Here is a 16,448-nt window from a genome sequence, read left to right on the forward strand (position 1 = left end):
ATACTGAGGAAGGAAGAAGAGATATATGTATGGATCTCATACTGAGGAAGGAAGAAGAGATATATGTATGGTTCTCATACTGAGGAAGGAAGAAGAGATATATGTATGGTACTCATACTAATGAAGGAAGAAGAGATATATGTATGGTTCTCAGACTGAGGCAGGAAGAAGAGATATATGTATGGTTCTCATACTGAGGAAGGAAGAAGAGATATATGTATGGTTCTCATACTGAGGAAGGAAGAAGAGATATATGTATGGTTCTCATACTGAGGAAGGAAGAAGAGATATATGTATGGTTCTCATACTGATGAAGGAAGAAGAGATATATGTATGGTTCTCATACTGAGGAAGGAAGAAGAGATATATGTATGGTCATACTGAGGAAGGAAGAAGAGATATATGTATGGATCTCATACTGAGGAAGGAAGAAGAGATATATGTATGGTTCTCATACTGATGAAGGAAGAAGAGATATATGTATGGTTCTCATACTGATGAAGGAAGAAGAGATATATGTATGGCTCTCATACTGAGGAAGGAAGAAGAGATATATGTATGGTACTCAACTACAGTGAGTATTCTGACCCCTCTCAACATCCCAAAACAACATTCCACCCCATACATCATTTGACACTAATGTCCAATGATGGCCAGAAGAGGGAAGCTAAATGAGAAAAAATATCCCAGTAAACTGAAGGCCAGGTAGAAAGGGAGCACCTGGGCGTATTACTACTCCGTGGGATTGAGTGGTATAGATTCTGAATGATGGCACTTTAGATCTGTTTCTCAACCCTTCTTTCCATTAAGGCACCCTTTAAAATTTATGGATAATCTCGAGGCATCCTTTAAAATTTATGGATAATCTCGAGGCACCCTTTAAAATTCACGACAGTCTCAAGGCACCCCATTCTAAAACATAAAAACTATTGTAATAGTTTTACATAATGCAGCAGCTACTACAAGTCCAAGTGGGACACACAATGTTAGAGGTGATTTATTATTCCAAAGCAAATACACTTTTGCAAACTGGTTCTGACTAGTATTCCAATGTTTCTCTTCTCCCTCAGTTTTTCTCCACCACTCAGCTAATGTTACCCCAGTGCTGATGGAGAGGGGTAGAGGCGGGTCAAACAAGGATGCTGTGAAGGCAACTGACATCCTCCTTATCAACTGATGAAGCCATTGATCGTTAGGACACTGGTAGCTAAAAGCTTATAATGGTGCACAATGAAAACCCATGGCTTAGTGTAACTAAAAAGGAAGCCTTCAACCACACGCCAGCTTGTATACAATTTTTGGGCAATTTGTTGCCATTTTGCCAAGGCACCCTGGTTTAAAAAGGCTGCTCAAGATCAGCCTTTTTCAACTAGGGTGCCTTCAGGTGTCTTCAGGGGTGCCTTGGCAAAATACTGAAAAATTGCCCAAAAATGGTATAAAAGCCAGTGAGTAACTGAAGCCTGCCTTTTAGTTACACCAAGCCACAAGTTATCAATGTGCACCCTTACAACCTTCTTGTGTCCAGCGTCCTAACAATCATTGACGTCATCGGTTGATAAGGAGGACATCAAGTGCCTGCACAGCATCCTTGTTTGCCCCTCTCCAATAGCACTGGAGACACATTAGCTGAATGAGGGAGAAAAGAAACACTAGAACACTAGTCAGTTACAGTGTGCAAAGGTGTATTTACTTTAGAATAATAAATCACCTCTAACTCTGGGTGTCCTATGTGTGTGGATGCTGCTTTTTACATTTTATAATGGGGTGCCACTTGTGCAGATTTTTGAAGGGTGCCTTGACTAGAAAAAGGTTGAGAAACACTGGTTTACATCATTGTAAAGGAAATGTGTACATCCTGTATATTATTGTATTATATTTTATATGTATTGCACACTGCACTCATTGTGCACAGAGTACTAATAATGTTTTCATTACATGTTTGCATTCTTTTGAGTCCTGATTAGAATTAGCCTGCTTATGTTACGCCCCTTGTTACCATAAAAGTACAATTGTAATAATAATGTGATATCAATGTAATCATGTGTATAAAAGCCTTCAATTGCGTCAAATAAAGCAGAACAGTTCTTTTGGAAAGATGCGGAGTGTATCTTTTTGTGCCTGTTCCCTACTGCAGTAGTTATTATTCATTTGGGACCACTAATCAATATGAGGATAGGAGTTGCCTATCTATAAAATGTCCAGAACAATCATGAACCCTCTGATGTACATAGGGAGCATTCAAAAACATATGTTATAGAAAGGAGATTGGTGTCACCACAGGATGACGCTGTGGACACTGGGGTAATTCTGTGCTGCGTCCTAATTTATTCACATATAGAGGGGATAGAACTGAATGGACTTTGTTGGCACCATAACAGGACAATTAAGTCATAAAAAATTATATTTTTATTTTGAAAATGTTAAGAGCCATATATATATATACTGTATGTACGAAACAAACTAAAGACAAAATCTTAAAAACAAGCGTAGGCGCTGATGTAATAATCAATGTAACCATATCCCCCATAACCACCTCATTGGAAGAAATATGCCATCTAAACCTAGTAGAAGACAAGAAAAACGAACATCCCGTGGTTGTTATCAGAAAACTTAATTGGCAAATAGTACGGTTCCAACGATGATGGTGGTTTTAGGGGCTCAATATTCAGTAGTAGTATTTTCTTTCACAAACATTCTCTACAGGTTTCGCGCCAGGTGCGCTTCTTCAGGAGAAAACCGTTATATGAAGACTGTAGTTTATTCTATAAAAAAATGTTGTCTAAAGAGAGATACTGAGATATGCAACTTTGGCCTTTAGCTGACAATATACATTAAAATCTGATTGTATAATTTTCAAACTACCACCAACTCTGCAGTGTAAGGACTTTCTTGACAGAACAGGCTTTTATTGGGGTGGTTATGTAGGTCCGTACATTACATAGATTTGGTACATCAGAGAAAGGTTTTACCTACATTGTACAAACAGATTGCAATGTGTTTTGCTAGCTATAAAGTAAACCTGCCTTTAAGAAATACAGTACAAGGCACCCATAGGACCTTCTTCTGATAACGATGGTCCACTTGTGTAAATTCTTCCAATACCTGTCCTGTAATATGAATTCAGATAAACACCAGAGTTAAGTCAAACCTTCTTATCCACATTTATTTATTTATTTATTTATTTCAGGTACTTATATAGCGCTGTCAATTTACGCAGCGCTTTACATATACATTGTACATTCACATCAGTCCCTGCCCTCAAGGAGCTTACAATCTAAGGTCCCTAACTCACATACATACACAGTAGGGCCAATTTTTTATATAGGATCCAACATGCGTTATCTGGGTAAGTATTAAAGCAAGAAGATCAGCAGGACAGCCAGATAAGTCAGTAATGGCAGGCTCTGTGTTTGTTATGAGGGGTTTTCTTTAATTTAATAAACAGTTTAAAGGGCGAAATTGGGTGGACAGTGCTGTGACAAGTGGTAGTTTTCAGTTAGTATTGGTCTACATGCCACTGAAATATTCCACTGGTGACAGAGGTCCACCAATTTCGCTCATGAAAGGTCCTTCCTTTGGCACACATCAACCATTCCACCATCTATATCACCTACATAGGCTGGAGTGTAATGCAGTACAGACAGTCAGCTCTCTGGACTTGCTGTAGGCAATTTGTCACCACCCTATGTAGGTTCAGGACGTTGCAGATAGTAAGTGTTTGTGTATCAGTAGCAATCCCTATCTATGTTACCTCGATCCAGTAAGTCCCCCAGTGTATTTTGGGATCACCTGTGACCCCCACCCCCCTCACCCCCATTAGACTTTTCCTGTGTGCTGCTGATCCTGCAGAGAGTCATTTACAAGCACTTGATCTCTCCCTGTTGCTCAATTCTTCTCATTATTTATTGGCCTTCAAATTGTTTCTAGGCCTTTGACGTCCAATTTACAAGTTTGGCCACTGTTTTGTCCTTTCTTTTGTCAAGCAGAAAGAATCCGTGTTGGGGAAGCTTTGAAAAGCCAAACATGAGAGGCAGCCTATGAAAGGGGAGAGGGCTGGGGGCTTTTGATTCCTACTGGAGAGTCAATAGTTACTTTACATAATTGCAGGAGAGAGTTTCAAAGCCACAATCACAGGGACCCCCCCTCTCTGCTAGGAGTCTATTGGAGCTTTCAGGCCTGTATAAAGCAAGATGAATACACTCAGGCAGAAAGATGGAGCTTTTCATGTTTTGCAAGTTGCAGATTGCTGTGTCCAGATGGGGAAAAGGACACAAACCCCCTTTGTTACCCCCAAGGGGGGGGGGGGGCTGTTCTAACCCCTCCCTGCACAGGACACTTCCCCAGCATTTGGCAATGGCAGGACTTGAGCGAGCAAACAGAATAAGAAGCCATAAATACATAGGGAAAGGAGGGGACTGGGAGCCCTGTACCTCCCTACAAGGAATGGGGACAAAAGCATTGAGTGTCTGGGTTGATCTATATGGTCTGTGCTCAGGGAAATCGGATGGCTGGTAATGAGTTGGGAATGGGCTTTTATTATCTAAATGGGGAATCGGCCCCCATGGGACCCCTCCACCACCAAAAACTATACACCATCAACTAGACATAGAAGCCATCAGCATCAGATTGGTGAGCAGGAATAGACAGGCAGGAATCACCCCCTGACAGCGGCACAGATTACTACCGTGTGATAACGTGCGATAACGTCCTTTGCTCTCTAGTGCATAGTCCATCTGCTGGGACTGGCTGCAAACTGCTTATAGACAGGACAGCATCCCTCTCCTGCAGCTTCATGTCACATAGATCACATCATATCCCACATTCTCCAGTCTGTGCGCTCAATATTCCCAGTCTCCCTAACAGGAGGTAGACTCCTTTTTTGTTCTAAAAGAACAATGCATTATACTATATAATGCCCACAACACCTGCTGCCTGTCACTGGACTGACACCAAGGTCAAACATATAATATCTATTGACATTATTATATAATTATACTTAACAAGGACACATTGCTGAAGGTAGGATGACCCTTCTCTCATCAGACTGGAAGGTTAAGTACAAGGAATTCAACTACACAACCACACAAGCATCCTTCATTTCATGTATTTATATACTGTGCATGTGTGTGTGTGTGTGTGTGTATGTATGTGTATATATATATATATATATATATATATATATATATATATATATACTCTGTACATACTTAGATGGATTGAATTCTAAAGATAGATAAGATAGATAGATAGATAGATAGATAGATAGATAGATAGATAGATAGATAGATAGATAGATAGATAGATAGATAGATAGATAGATAGATAGATAGATAGATAGATAGATAGATAGATAGATAGATAGATAGATAGATAGATAGATAGATAGATAGATAGAAAAAAGGAAAATAAAGAAAAAAAAAGAAAGAACGAAAAAAATAAAATAAACAAGATAGATAGACATTTATAGATATAGATATATAGCGAGAGAAAAATAGATAGACATATTATTTATGTGTTATACATGAACACAAATAAATATAAATGTTTTTATATATATATATATATATATATATATATATATATATATATAAAAACGCCTGAAAATATATATATATATATATATATATATATATATATATATATATAAAACGCTTGAAAATAAATACATATATATATAAAACGCCTGAAAATAAATATATATATGTATATATATTTATATATATATATATATATATATATATATATATATATAGATATAGATATATATAGATATATATTTATATTTATATATATATATGTGTGTGTGCTGTATATGTAGGTCGTATACACATCACAGCAGTACAAGTACTACATGTCCATGAAGTGGAAGCTTTCTGTAAATTTAGGACTCTTATGAGACCTAATAATCGGCAAACAATTGCAAGGAATTGAGTGGGAAGTTTGTGAAGAAAATTTCCTATAACTCAGAAAACAAAAGAAAGTTTCTAAAGTCAGTTAAATGAAATGGTGGGGATCGGTGAATTATCATGCGCTAATAGAAGGATCTGTATATGGGGACAATACAATACAGGTCGGTTATCAGGCGATGTCTCGTATATTCTCCATGATATCGGCTGTAATGATAATCGTCCATAGACAGGGATGTGTTGGGCCAGCAGATAACTCCCATCATTATTATTATTGTAGGTGTGATAGTCATCACATGGGAAGGGAAGACACGTTTTATTGGAATGTGAATAATCCGCCTGGAAAAGAAATGATATCTATTTATATAAAACATAATGATAGTAATATATATATATATATAATAAGGTCCAGCGCAGTGCTGATTGTCCTGACTGATCTGCTCGGACAATTTACACACACAGTGGCGATCACAACCAATTAAATAATTCTACACATTATAAAATAATTGTGAAATCTGTAAATGTGACCCCATGTGTGTGTGCCCCACCCTGACACCTAGGATCTCCTCTCCCGATCTCCTGGCACACACCGCTACAAATAAAACAATATTCCCCGTTAGAAGCGGACGGGAATAGGGATACACATCGCACATGATCGGTTTGTTGGGTCTGTAGATTGTCCCGATGACCCCGCACACACACATACATGTATAAATATATAAGATGGAGGGATGGTTTGGTTAGAATAGGACACAATGACAGCTGTGACTTTATTGCAGGCAGTGGATGGGGTGACGGGAGGGAGATCGGACATGTATGGGCTCCGGCTGGAGGGGGGTGACAGGTCCGGGTCGGCGGATCGGATCGCAGCCCTTCGCTCTGTCACTCGGCGGAGGGGTGTGTGATGGGCTAGGCTTGTGCGCCACGCCTCCTCCGGCCGGGCAGCCAATAGCAGGCGGGGATCCGTGCCTCGTGACCGAGGGAAGGTTCTAAAATGTAGCAAAATGTGAATGGGAAATAGGTGAAGAGTTTGTATCAGCAGAAGCCGGGAGAGAGGAGGAGGTGCACAGCCAGGCACACAGCCAGACGAGCCAGGACACAGCCAGGCACACAGCACTCAGGAAGACCACTCTCAGGACTACATCTCCAGGACACAAGCACTCATCAGTGACTCCTGTGATCTCTGGACTCCTATGGGACAATATGACAAGCTGAGTGCAGCCTGTGCCCAGATCACACCGGTCAGTGTGTGCCCTGATCGGGGTACCCCCTCTCTGTTCTTCCCCCAGCACCTCTTGACTTCCAGGAGCTTATATGAGTGCAGCCTTCCAGCCTCCTCTCATGATGATGCAGCGTCCCCTGGGCAGCAGTACAGCCTTCAGTATAGACTCTCTGATAGGAAATCACCCCCAGCCCAGTCCTGGGCACTTCGTCTACACTGGCTACCCCATGTTCATGCCATACAGGCCTGTGGTCCTGCCACCCCCTCCCCCTCCACCTCCTTCCTTGTCCCAGGCTTCCCTCCAACCTACCCTTCCCTCTAGCCATCCCCACCATCAGATCCCCAGCCTGCCCAGCGGATTCTGCTCCAGCCTGGCCCAGGGCATGGCACTCACCTCCACCCTCATGGCCACCCTACCAGGCAGCTTCTCAGCCTCCCCCCAACACCAAGAGGCGGCCAGGAAGTTTGGAAGTCAGAGCCTCCAAGGAGGGTACGACAAGAACGATGGAGGCCAATCAGATGGAGAGGACACTGCCAAAACTTATGTCACCAAAGAGGGAACCTTATTGCCTTTTTCTGCTTCAGAAGCCTCTCTAGGTAAGTGGCCGATCTATGTACGATCCGATCTATGAGTCTATGTACCATTATCACTAAAACAGATCCATTTTATTTCTAGAATTTGTCATTTGCCATCAATGTTCTGACTAATGAACAAACATATGCTTTAGGATTTACCGAAATCTGGGCTCATTAATATCAACACAAACACCAATTAATATAGATTAATTCCTCCAGAGATCGCTCCATCAATGGAAGCCTTTCCCTCCAAATTCTGCATCTCTTCTTATTGCCCATCAGAAGGGAAAACTAAAAAAACAATAAAAAAGCCGATTTATTAGCAAAAGAATAGATGATAAATCTAAACACAATAAATACTTCCACTTCCAATATATCTGTACAACACACACCGATAATAGGAGACAATCCTAAATGTATAAATAGGAAAACTCGGTCATCTCTGCTTTACTTTATCCAAACAAAGCTTCTCCCATCAGGACACTGACATGTGTTTATGTCCAAAAATATTCAATCTGAACAAGAGATCAATGAACAAAAAGTCAATCTAAAGAGAATGTAAATAATAATTACATAAAAGAGCCGAGTATTCCTACACTGATCTCTATTAATTCAGGAACAAGCCGGAATCATTTATTAAAGAACACTTCTCCCGGGATTGGGGAAATCTATGGGGAATGTTATGTCTATAACCGAGGAATACTCATCATTTAATCAGACTTTAATCTCATCTTCCCGCTGGCGAGGTCATACATGTACAATCCCGACTTCACTGCCCCGCTCCAGGACGGAAAGTCATAGGCAAAGTTCCTACATGATATTTACTGGGGAAGTTTTCAGTTCGTTATCTTCTACAAAGTGGGCTACTTCTTCATGACATAAATATTTATATATGTGTTATATAATGTATATGTAATGTATGTGTGATAGATAGATAGATAGATAGATAGATAGATAGATAGATAGATAGATAGATAGATAGATAGATAGATAGACAACTATATATATATATATATATATATATATATATATATATATATATATATATATATATATATTTATATTTATATTTATTATTACAAATACTCAAGTATATTTGAATATTTTGACTAAAAGTATATTTATTTTGATTAAAATGTGTAAAGAAAGAAACTAAAAAAAGACAGAAGAACAATACATGAGAGATAAATAATAGTGGATAAATAGACAGACATACATACATATTAGTAGATATTACACGTATATTTTTTTTAAAAAGTACATATTTATTGCTGTGCATGTGCTTATGCGGGAGGGAAGGAAGGAAAGAAAAAAAGAAAGATACACAATAGTTATAAGAGATAATAGGAGTATATAAAAAAGATAGATAGATAGATAGATAGATAGATAGATAGATAGATAGATAGATAGATAGATAGATAGATAGATAGATAGATAGATAGATAGATAGATAGATAGATAGATAGATAGATGTGTATAGATATAGAAAGAAAGAAAGAAAGAAAGAAAGAAAGAAAGAAAGAAAGAAAGAAAGAAAGAAAGAAAGAAAGAAAGAAAGAAAGACGTGATATATAAAAAGATATATACATACATAATAGTTATAAGAGATAGTAGACTTATAAAAAATGATAGATAGATAGATAGATAGATAGATAGATAGATAGATAGATAGATAGATAGATAGATAGATAGATAGATAGATAGATAGATGTGTATAGATATATGAAAGAAAGAAAGAAGTGATAGATAAAAGGATAGATACATATATAATAATTATAAGAGATAGTAGACGTATAAAAAAGATGATAGATAGATAGATAGATAGATAGATAGATAGATAGATAGATAGATAGATAGATAGATAGATAGATAGATAGATAGATAGATAGATAGATAGACGTGTATAGATAGATGAAAGAAAGAAAGAAGTGATAGATAAAAGGATAGATACATACATAATAATTATAAGAGATAGTAGACGTATAAAAAAGATGATAGATAGATAGATAGATAGATAGATAGATAGATAGATAGATAGATAGATAGATAGATAGATAGATAGATAGATAGATATGAACGTGTAAAGATATAGATTTATAAAAGAAAAGAAAGAGAAAGAAAGAAAGAAGTGATCGATAAAAAGATAGATACTGTACATACATAATAGTTATAAGAAATAGTAGACGTATAAAAAAAAGGATAGATAGATAGATAGATAGATAGATAGATAGATAGATAGATAGATAGATAGATAGATAGATAGATAGATAGATAGATAGATAGATAGATAGATAGATAGATAGATAGATAGATAGATAGATAGATAGATGTGTATAGATAAATGAAAGAAAGAGAGAAAAAAAAGAGAAAGAAAGAAAGAAAGAAAGAAAGAAAGAAAGAAAGAAAGAAAGAAAGAAAGAAAGAAAGAAAGAAAGAAAGAAAGAAAGTGATAGATACATGCATAATAGTTGTAAGAAATAGTAAGAAATAATAGAGTATAAAAAAGGATAGATAGATAGATAGATAGATAGATAGATAGATAGATAGATAGATAGATAGATAGATAGATAGATAGATAGATAGATAGATAGATAGATAGATAGATAGATAATAAAAAAGGAAAATAAAGAGAAAAAAAAAGAAAGAAAGAAAGAAAAAAAATAAAATAAACAAGTGAAGGATAGAAAAAAGCTAGATGCTACATAAACACATAAAATAGAAAGTAGAGAGATAGATAAATAGACAGACCGATATTCTTTGTCAGATGCGAACACACAATCTTGCATCACATTTATATTAAAATGTACGTTTAATTGTAAGTTGATCCTAAAAAGAAATGCCGACTCTTTATGGCAGAGGTTGGTAGAGGTTGGTAGAGGTAGGTGCCCTTTGGTGACTATGTGTCTCTTATTGGACAGGTGTTGTACGGGGACAAGGGAAGGAAGACCCGGGGAAAGATGACGATGTGAAGGGGAAGGAGGACACCTACCTGATGGACAGTGACCTGGACTACAGTTCAGATGACAACATCTCCTGCCAGACGGCCCATAAAGAGGAGGACACCCCGGAGGAGAGCCCCCAGAACCCCAACCCTTCCAGTAACAACACTTCCACCGGGAAGAACCGGAGGCGGAGGACGGCGTTCACCAGCGAGCAGCTCCTGGAACTGGAGAAGGAGTTCCACTGCAAGAAGTACCTGTCCCTCACCGAGCGCTCCCAGATCGCACATGCCCTCAAACTCAGCGAGGTGCAGGTGAAAATCTGGTTCCAGAACCGCAGAGCCAAGTGGAAGAGGGTCAAGGCTGGCAATGCCAACTCCAAAACGGGGGAGCCCTCCAGGAACCCCAAAATCGTGGTGCCCATCCCAGTCCATGTCAGCAGGTTCGCCATCAGGAGCCAACACCAGCAGCTGGAACAGGGTAGACCCTGAACTAAGACAGACTGCAATAGACTGCAGGTTTGTGGTTCCCATACACACTGTGGACTGAAAGCCAGAAGCTGTACTCTATTTATTATTGTGGCAGGACAGCTGTGTGGACAGAGGGACCCTATGGCAGGCCTGGACCTTCTGGCAGGCTCTGGGACATTAAGTGGCCTCCAGCCATGATGGGACAAGATTGGGGCCCCTGCCCTTCTTATAGGGGACTAAAGTCCCTCCTGGAGAAACTGATAGCCCTCCTTTAGCTCTGTGGAGCTTTAAAATTATGTTGTGATTAATTTATTAAGTGTCGCATATTTCTCTTAAGTTATCCTTTTTATCTTTTTTTTTTTTTTTTTCAAACAAAACTCAGTCTTGTGAAATCTGAAAATGTCACTAATAAATAAACCCACTCGGCCAGTCTGGAAGATGTGGGGTCATTTGAAAGGGTACATGGCCAGGTCCTGGCTAATCTTCCTTCATCCCCTCTGAGACTCATTTTGTCAAATCTGATCTGTGTGATGAGGACGAGGGGGTCGCCAAATGAGGGGCTGTGTGGGATTTAATAGGGCAGGACATGTGGGGTCTGTTGGACAAGAAATAAATGAATGTACATTTTTTTTCTTTCGAGACATTATTTAATTGTGGAAGGTTGGAAGTGTCATCTGTGCAGTAAATGTGCCTGTCACCCAGGGGAGGAAGTCCTGACTTTATAATTAGGACATGTTTTCTAGACTCAGGTCTATGGCTTAGGATTTCACTATATGTATATATATATATATATATATATATATAAACATGTGTGTAATACATAAATAAATATATATAATATATATATATATATATATATATATATATATATATATATATATATTATTTATCCTAGGCAGAAACAGACTTGTAATTTGCTATAAAAAAAAAGTATCCGGCAGATCAGACCTAGAACAAAGCCTTTGGATGTTGAGGCCTGGGATCTGTCAGGTTATTTGTGGCAATTGTACAAAGTGAGCTGGGATCCCAGCAAGAAGCGGGCAGGGTCATCTCTCTCCATGTCACTTCATGCCATTGCTTGGATGTGTTGCTAACCAGCTGAATGGCAGATAAAGAGAGGAGAGAATGAGCTCTAGTGTGGAGTCTGCTTTATAACCGTGTTGTAAGAAGCTTTCTTCTGCAAGATATCCTCTGTCCAGCATCTTTCATTTTTTCATTTTAGTAATTAAATATCAAGAGTGGAAAGAAATAGAATAAAAGTCACATGCGTATATATATATATATATATATATATATATATATATATATATATATATATATATATGACCAAGAGGATCAAGACAGTTAACACCCACTTAATATAAATTATTCACATGGGAAATCAAATGCACAAAATGGAATAATTAGAAACCACATAGGTACATGTGTGATTATGGACATTAATCAGTTAATGAAATAAATTGCAATGTTAATGAAACTGCATCATATACAAAGTGTGTCAATATATTTTTACTATGCAACATTTTGGTGTCTTTGCCAATATTATGCTAAAATCAGAGAAAATTGTTAGAGCGTATGGTAAAAATAATATGGACGAACACGCAATAACCTTGCTTACTGATTTCTCCATGATCCACATCCGTTTCATGAATATAAATAATGTTTATTACAAGTATGTATTTTTAGGATGGTCATAATTTATTAAGATCCACAGAAGGGACCGCAATGAATTTGGTTATATAGGCAGTCTGGTTCCAAATTGAAACTTTTTTTTTTTTTGTACTGTGTTGTTTTTCAAGGAGCCACAAAGAAAAACTAAAGCAGATGCACCCATAGAAATAAAAGTTTCAACTCCATTCACCAGCCACAGTTTGCATGATTAATCCTAAATACTTGTTATTCATAAGATGGTTACATGCATATCTTTAACTGTAGTTATTTTCACCAATACCTGAATATAGTTCTTAGAAAACAAAAATGTTCCTGGAGTGATTTTCACCAATACCTGAATATAGTTCTTAGAAAACAAAAATGTACCTGGAGTGATTTTCACCAATACCTGACTATAGTTCTTAGAAAACGTAAATGTACCTGGAGTTTGATAATCCCCTTATAACATTTCTCAAAAATGCTACATTTTTTATAGTTCAGAAATCAAGGAACAAATAGGACTTAATGGAAAATATTCTACCATTTTATAGCTTTTAAATTATAAAAATTGTAAAATTGAACTTTGTTGTGTATTTGAATACATCCTACTAGGCAAGTCAAAAGTTTCTGCTTTTTAGGAGAGATGTAGGGGCTGAAAAGGTAAATGACAAAATACGTATTTAGCCAGAGAAATATATATTAAAGATGTAATATGTATAATTATGACATGTCCTGTAATAACTGCTTAGACTCCAGGGTACCAAGAACAGTCAGAACTAAGTCTTTTAAATAGTCTATCCTAACTTGCACAATTAGCGCACATTTTCTGTTAGACTCCAACAGACATAATTGCGCCTTTTACAGTAACAGCTGTAGGCGAAACAGATTTTTGTTCACTTTATTCGTATTGATTTTACACAGAAACATCTCTGTAATTTCAGCTAAGCGAGGAAAACCACAGTTAAAGTATAATTTTACTTTTTTTTTCTCTTATAAGCAGGTGTAGTACAGCAATGACAGTGGAAGGTTCTTACATGCTTTCAAATCATGGTACTAAATTAAATAAAAAAAACAATTTTTTCCTGCAATCTGAAACTTAGCTTTACAATTGGCTAGAGCGATTCTAACCAATTAAGATCTGTTCTAATTTGAAAAAAAACAAAACAAAAAACAGACATATGATAAGGTATGGCATAAATTATATTTGTCTTTATTAAATATTTGTATTGAAATAACAAAACAACAAATGGATCTTGTGCTGGAAAATGCAAGAAAAGGGTAAATACAACATTTATTACGTTCATCTAAGCAATACTGTATAGCCGCACATAGTATATGGGGATAGGTGTATGTAGATACATCAGCACGCTAGTATATATGAAAAATACACAGAGTCACAAAAGTACAAGCAGGTATTACCGCTTAGTTTAGAAATAGAAATAGATTGAAGAGTCAAAACATTGATTTGTCATAATCACTGAAGTCTTGCACATTCCAAGTCTCCTCTTTATTAATAAGGAATAACTTTCCGCCATCCAATTTTCTGTCTGCAAGAGCAACAGCAATACTCTGAATTTACCAAGTGAGAGGTAAGGAGATCAGACTTCCAGCAGATGAAACACAATATATTTGACAACATTATGAAATAGATCGATTTATCACAAAAGTCAAGCAGATCTTCTATGATGTCAAACTTTGTGTTGCACGTTAAAAAATGAAAACCAACACTTTTTAATTACCATCTGTAACTACTGCATTTCCAAAAGCCAAGTTTAGGGTTCAAAAATATATATTGAATGGAATGTATATAGATATATATATATATATATATATATATATATATATATATATATATATATATATATATTTATTTACTTATATATATAAACATATATTTATAAGTTATACGTTATAGTGTGTGTAAGAGTGTGCGTTGTGCACAGGCAAGGCATACAGATTAGTAGATAAAGGCCTTCATGGTACACAGAGTCACTAAAATGGTTTATGAACACCGGAAAGGGCTGAGAGGGTAAATGGTAAAAAAAAAAAAAAAAAAAAAAACAACTGAACATGTATTGATATAAGAATTGGTTGCACTGGTGGGACATTTCAAGACCCTGGAAAGGCAAATAATTGAGAGGCTGGTCTCAGAAAACATAAAAGTCATAAAGCTTGAATATGCTTCGACCCAAAGTGATAACAGTTGGGAAGAAAAGAAGAGAAACTTGTTGGTCAATCAGCCTAGACCACTACTCCAGTTAAGGTAGATGTAGGAAATTTTTATCCCTTAAGGACTGGCGATGGCAAAATATCTGCAATTGAGTTCTCACAGATTCACTCAAATACTCAATCTCATAAGGAGAATGCAGCAAGAGAAGTGGGGCTCCTCAAAAAGGTGGTGGGTATAAGCTAAGGCTATGGCAGAGGAGATCTCACCTCTGGAGTTCCTAAAAGATAAAGGAAGCCAGTAAGCAATTTGAAATTCTGATTTGTAGCGGAAATTAAACTCCATCTTCTGCGTGGACTAACCCTTGAGGAAACCAAGGAAACGGGTCAGGCAAATATGTATAAAAGCTGAAACACACTGACACACAATGTTCTAGGGGGACTGTTGCTGACAAAGTGACCTGAGCTGTCTGAATAGTTTCCCATTTTAATTGACTTGGCCAATAAAAGGGATCATGTCTTCTCTACATCTCATGTGTCTGCATATTACAGCACTCTTATTTATTGGCCATGAGTAAAAAGTAGATCACGCAGATACAGTAGCCAGTCGGTACAGGGTAGGATGATGATGCCAACTTCCAGAAAGAGACAGAAAGATATTCACAGAGACAGTAAGTGTGAAAAATGTGGGTTATGTTTGACAATAGATTGTCACAGGGGGCTACATTAGGTTATCACTCTCTTTAGAAAGGGAGAAAAGAGCAAAGGGAGCGCTGAAGAGCAGCAAGGTGTTAGGGGAGAGCCAGCCAGGAGAGGGGGCCGGGAGCGGGGAGTGGGTGCTGGAGAGGGCCTTGATCCTGCACTGGAGAGGCAGGGAGAAGATAAACAAGTGGAGGGGTTTGATTGCAGCCATCATCACAGCTTTCATTTGGCTGCCTAATGAGTCACATCACAGGCAAAGAGAAAAATTGTCACTGGCCCAGGCGCTAATGAATTTTTTTGCAAATTGTAATCAAGGCAGGGCCGTCTGAGGCTGCTGATTAATGGGACTCGGGGGGTTTGGGCTCTCCCCATCCCGTCCTCCCCGCACTAAATTAACAGCAACTTGTCTGAGCTTCAAATTAACTCTCAATGATTAATCCTGATGGGAGCTGTGAAGAATAGCGCCTGCTAATAGCTCCTGGCCCCTGGTGCTGCTTTCTATTAATTCCCATCCCTTTAGCTGCTCCAGCCCAGGACTGGGGCTGCCTGCACTGCACCATATTTGTTGCTCCCATAAATTATTATTTACATCTGCAGATCAAATCAAGTAGGGGGGTCGAGGGCAGCTGCTGATCCCCCTCATAAGAGCCTAAAGCTTTTTTTATGACCGAGAACTAATTTCAACGAAAAGGTCAGGCATTTCTTTGCAAATTTACTTTGGTCTTCACAGTGTCAAAATGTGACCAATATAAATATGCATTCTGTAAAAGCTGATAATTAAATATATACAAAACACATTAACTCACATATTACTGAT

General features: G+C 37.7%; 1 protein-coding gene across 1 annotated transcript; it reads left to right on the forward strand.

The window, feature by feature from the left end:
- Nucleotides 1-6,940: 6,940 nt before the first annotated feature.
- Nucleotides 6,941-11,530, forward strand: GBX2 (gastrulation brain homeobox 2). The gene is made up of 2 exons (XM_082261398.1): nt 6,941-7,725; nt 10,623-11,530. The coding sequence occupies exons 1-2, from the start codon at nt 7,221-7,223 to the stop codon at nt 11,132-11,134; spliced, it is 1,017 nt and encodes a 338-aa protein (XP_082117524.1). The 5' UTR covers nt 6,941-7,220; the 3' UTR covers nt 11,135-11,530.
- Nucleotides 11,531-16,448: the final 4,918 nt, after the last annotated feature.

The sequence above is a fragment of the Pelophylax lessonae genome, assembly GCF_965119305.1.
Source record: "Pelophylax lessonae genome assembly, chromosome: 6".
Lineage (NCBI taxonomy): Eukaryota > Metazoa > Chordata > Amphibia > Anura > Ranidae > Pelophylax > Pelophylax lessonae.

What these genes read in the sequence shown, in the direction of transcription:
- GBX2 (XM_082261398.1), top strand. Translation starts at nt 7,221, where the DNA reads ATGAGTGCAGCCTTCCAGCCTCCTCTCATGATGATGCAGCGTCCCCTG. An exon ending in TGCTTCAGAAGCCTCTCTAG is followed by an intron (nt 7,726 to 10,622) that starts GTAAGTGGCCGA and finishes CTTATTGGACAG; the next exon opens with GTGTTGTACGGGGACAAGGG.